This window comes from Morone saxatilis, unplaced genomic scaffold, assembly GCF_004916995.1.
Source record: "Morone saxatilis isolate NCDOM2014 unplaced genomic scaffold, NCSU_SB_2.0 Contig23, whole genome shotgun sequence".
In the NCBI taxonomy this organism is placed as follows: Eukaryota; Metazoa; Chordata; class Actinopteri; family Moronidae; genus Morone; species Morone saxatilis.
This window is the reverse complement of record NW_023339796.1, coordinates 11647005-11650823: the sequence shown is the minus strand read 5'-3', so window position 1 is coordinate 11650823 and position 3819 is coordinate 11647005. Positions and strand designations below refer to the sequence as shown.

Here is a 3819-nt window from a genome sequence, read left to right as displayed (position 1 = left end):
TGTGTGTATGTGTGTGTGGTAATTGAAAACAGGGCAGCATTTCTGTCAGTGTTAGTAAGTTGCTTTCAGTTCACTTTGAACAGGTTTGTGTTGAATTTGTCACCTTGATCCTGATAGTTTCCTCACATTACAACCACACGTCATTATTGGATGGTTGCACCCATGTTTTGGAAAATCGAGTACATTTATTGGATGTAAAGATTAAACTTGCAAATGATCCTCTGACCTAGTCGTTCCCATCCTGTGGAGTCAGGACCCGTTGAATCCGAGACAGTTCTTCAAACTTAATTCTAATTTTCCCCTTTTTGTGTGTGAATCTTTTACCTTTTTAAAGCCTGTTCAAATAAACTGGGTGGAAAACACTCGCTGGTCTGGTCGAGCTCACGATAAGGAAGCTGCGCTGTTATAATATGGGCTGATTATCTCTAGGAAGGCTTTGCTTGCACTTGATGCCACAGAAGGGCAACCCCCTATGTGTCCTGACCCCTGGTGAAGGCTTAAATGTCACCTCATCCACTAATTGCATTTAGCACTAGGTGCCATCCTGCTTTGATTGCATCAGCAAAAAAAAAAAAGAAAAGAAAAAGTGATGGGAAGTGAAAGACACAAACTCAGCAATGGAGAACAAGCTTGTGACTTGGGTTCAGATAAATCACCGCCACCAAGGTTATAAGGGGATCTATGTACCAACTGAAACGACCACATTCCTGTCGAGTCACTTTGTCTGGCTGTCATTTTGTGCCTTCACAGGGAAACAGGCGTAACACATATTTGTCGCGCCACCCATGAACTGCTTTATGTCCGATAGATATGTCGCCTGTTCACACCGCGCGTCGCTCAATGCCATCACCCTTTCTTTATCTTCTGTTTCAGGAACTGCAGTCCTTTGATGAGTTTCGGGGCTAGTTTTGTGAGTTTTCTGGTGAGTTATTAAGTTTGTTTTGTGGCCCCAACATTATTGTAAATCGTCTGTTTCGTAATGAGGTTCAAGGAATTTCCCTGCCTGTCACAAAGCCAGATGACTTCTTATTTTTGCCTCTGGCACACAAACAGAGGTGTGAGTTCTTTATCTGGCTCTCTCTCTAGAATGCCATGATGACGTTTGAAGAGGAGAAAATGCAGATGGCCTTTGAGGACCTCAAAGCTACAGAGAGACTGTGTGAGAGTGAAAACACTGGTGTCATTGAAACCATTAAAAACAAGATCAAGAGGAGTGTGAGTAACTCATTCAACACATCATTGAATTGAACGTAATCGAATGATGTATGACAAATGCGGACGGTCTGAAAAGGACCGTTGTATGTTGGAACGAATGTCCAGGTTCGTTAGCTTGTCGAGATGTCCGTTTGTCCCCTCGGTCTCTAAGTGTGAGGTGTTTGTGTGGGCAGGTGGACTCTCAGAGGTCGGGGGTGGCTGCAGTGGACCGACTCCAGAGGCAGATCATCATTGCAGACTGCCAGGTTTACCTTGCAGTGCTGTCTTTCATCAAACAAGAGCTGTCATGTAAGGGAACTTTTAGTGTTTGTTGGTTAACTATGAAGACTGCACATTTATCGGTGTGAAATGAAAATAATGAACTTTGGAGTTCTGTAATCTTAGTTTTAATATTACTCGCTACCGCTGCAAAGGATCGCATGTTTCACTGACCTCAACTTCAATCTCCTGACAGCATACATCAAAGGAGGCTGGATCCTCCGTAAAGCCTGGAAGATGTACAACAAGTGTTACAGCGACATCTCACACCTGCAGGAGGGCAGCAGACGAAGAGCGTCTGAACAGCAAGCGACGCCGCCTCCGTCTCTGTCCTCCTCCTCAGACCGCAGCCGCTCCTCTTCGCCTGGGCCGAGCCTGTCACAGAGACTGGACGGCGTCAGCCCGGAGGCTCTGGATCGGCTAAAAGGTTCCGTCAGCTTCGGTTACGGGCTCTTCCACCTCTGTATCTCGATGGTGCCACCGCACCTGCTGAAGATCGTCAACTTGCTGGGTTTCCCTGGCGACCGCCTTCAAGGCCTGTCAGCGCTCACATACGCCAGTGAAAGTAAGGACATGAAGGCCCCCTTAGCTACGTGAGTATGTGAGTGAGTACGTTTGTGTATCATCTGTATTCTGGCTGTAACTGGAACATGATCTAAATAATTCAACTGTAAACAATGTCTAAGTGTAGGCTATCTCCCTCACAGTAAGAGGAGCATCATTTCCTGAGGAAAGAAGGTGTGATTTTTGTGATACACAGTACTACTGGATCTACTGATCCAAAATTACCAAGATATTCATCACTAACTTATTGTATTCTGGTTTTTCAGGCCATGTTAAATTGACTGAATATACAAAATCATTTTAATACAGAACATGAAAATTAGTTAAAAGTAATTACAAATGTTCTAATTTTGTACCAGGTGGGATCATCTTTATAGAAGTTGTTGTATTTCTGTCCAGTACACTCCCTCTCACTGGTCTCTGTGCTTCCTTTACAGCTTGGCCCTCTTGTGGTACCACACGGTAGTGCAGCCCTTCTTCGCTCTGGATGGCACAGACACACAGGCAGGCCTGATGGAAGCCAAATCCATTCTTCAACAAAGGGAGGCTATTTATCCAAACTCCTCCCTCTTCATGTTTTTTAAAGGCAGAGTTCAACGCCTTGAGGTGAATACATGTTAAGAATAGACCTGATTGTCCATGTGGCCTGACTTGCGAAAGCTCAATATTGTCTCAGCCTGTAACTCACACCACAAAGTTCCCCTTTCTAGTGCCAGATCAGTAGTGCCTTGACGTCCTTCCGTGATGCCTTAGATCTGGCCTCTGACCAGAGGGAGATACAGCACGTGTGTTTATATGAAATAGGTACTATTTCCCCTCTCAGATTTCAAACCACCTTGTTCAACGCTAGTCTGCATCATAATTTCTGATTGTTGAATGTTTTAGGTTGGTGCAGCATGATCGAACTGAACTACACAGAAGCCTACAAAGCCTTTGAGAGACTGAAGACAGAGTCTCGCTGGTCCCAGTGCTACTACGCCTATTTAACCGGAGGTGGTTACAGTACAAATGAATAAGGCTTTAAAGGCATTTCATGCATTTCTTGGAGGTTTGGTATTGGTTGCTCATCCATATTAAACGTTGTTGTGTTGTGTTAGTGTGCCAAGGAGCCACAGGTGACCTGGAGGGAGCGGTCTCTGTGTTCAAGGATGTTCAAAGACTTTTCAAACGCAAGAATAATCAGATCGAGTTGTTCTCCATGAAGAGGGTATGTATCCAGATGACTTTCTATTGAACATTTTTGGTGCAAAATACAGTAAAAATCAATCAGTATGAATGTCCAATTTTTTTTCAGGCTGAGAAGCTAAGGAGCACCAGTCTGTCCAAAGAACTCTGTATCCTGTCTGTGATCGAGATTCTTTACCTGTGGAAAGCTCTGCTAAACTGCTCCACCACCAAGCTGCAGACAATGACACAAGGTACTCGATTTTAAGTTGTTGTTTAAATCACCAACCCACACTTGTTATGTTGTTTTGTTGACTTTGGGTGTAGCTAAACTTTCTTTTTTTTCTTCTTTCTTTTCTTTTTTTTAGTTCTGCAGGGGATTGATGATGCCTCAAGTGCAGGCCTGAAAAATCTGCTTCTTGGTGCCATTAACAAATGTCTTCATAATACCAAAGATGCCATTCAGGTACTCCCATGTCTAATTAAATGCATAGGGCTTGGAAATATATTATGAAAGATACAGTGTTGGGAGTAACGGCGTTTTGAGTATAATGGCGTTATTTCTTCAGTAATGAAGTAATCTAATTAATTACGTCGTTGCAACGCCGTTACCGTTAC

General features: G+C 43.7%; 1 protein-coding gene across 2 annotated transcripts in view; it reads left to right on the top strand.

Moving 5' to 3' along the window:
- The window catches only part of LOC118335274 (tetratricopeptide repeat protein 39C-like), an 8485-nt gene that overhangs the window by 817 nt on the left and 3849 nt on the right, over positions 1-3819 (top strand). The window contains exons 3-12 of one of the 2 annotated variants that reach the window (XM_035671521.1): positions 874-922; positions 1087-1215; positions 1389-1503; positions 1670-2066; positions 2475-2643; positions 2748-2841; positions 2923-3030; positions 3135-3244; positions 3332-3455; positions 3570-3667. In XM_035671521.1, the coding sequence (XP_035527414.1) occupies positions 874-922; positions 1087-1215; positions 1389-1503; positions 1670-2066; positions 2475-2643; positions 2748-2841; positions 2923-3030; positions 3135-3244; positions 3332-3455; positions 3570-3667 (1393 nt within the window). Of the gene's footprint in view, positions 1-873; positions 923-1086; positions 1216-1388; positions 1504-1669; positions 2075-2474; positions 2644-2747; positions 2842-2922; positions 3031-3134; positions 3245-3331; positions 3456-3569; positions 3668-3819 lie in introns of those variants that run through there. The other variant, XM_035671522.1, reaches the window with a different exon arrangement.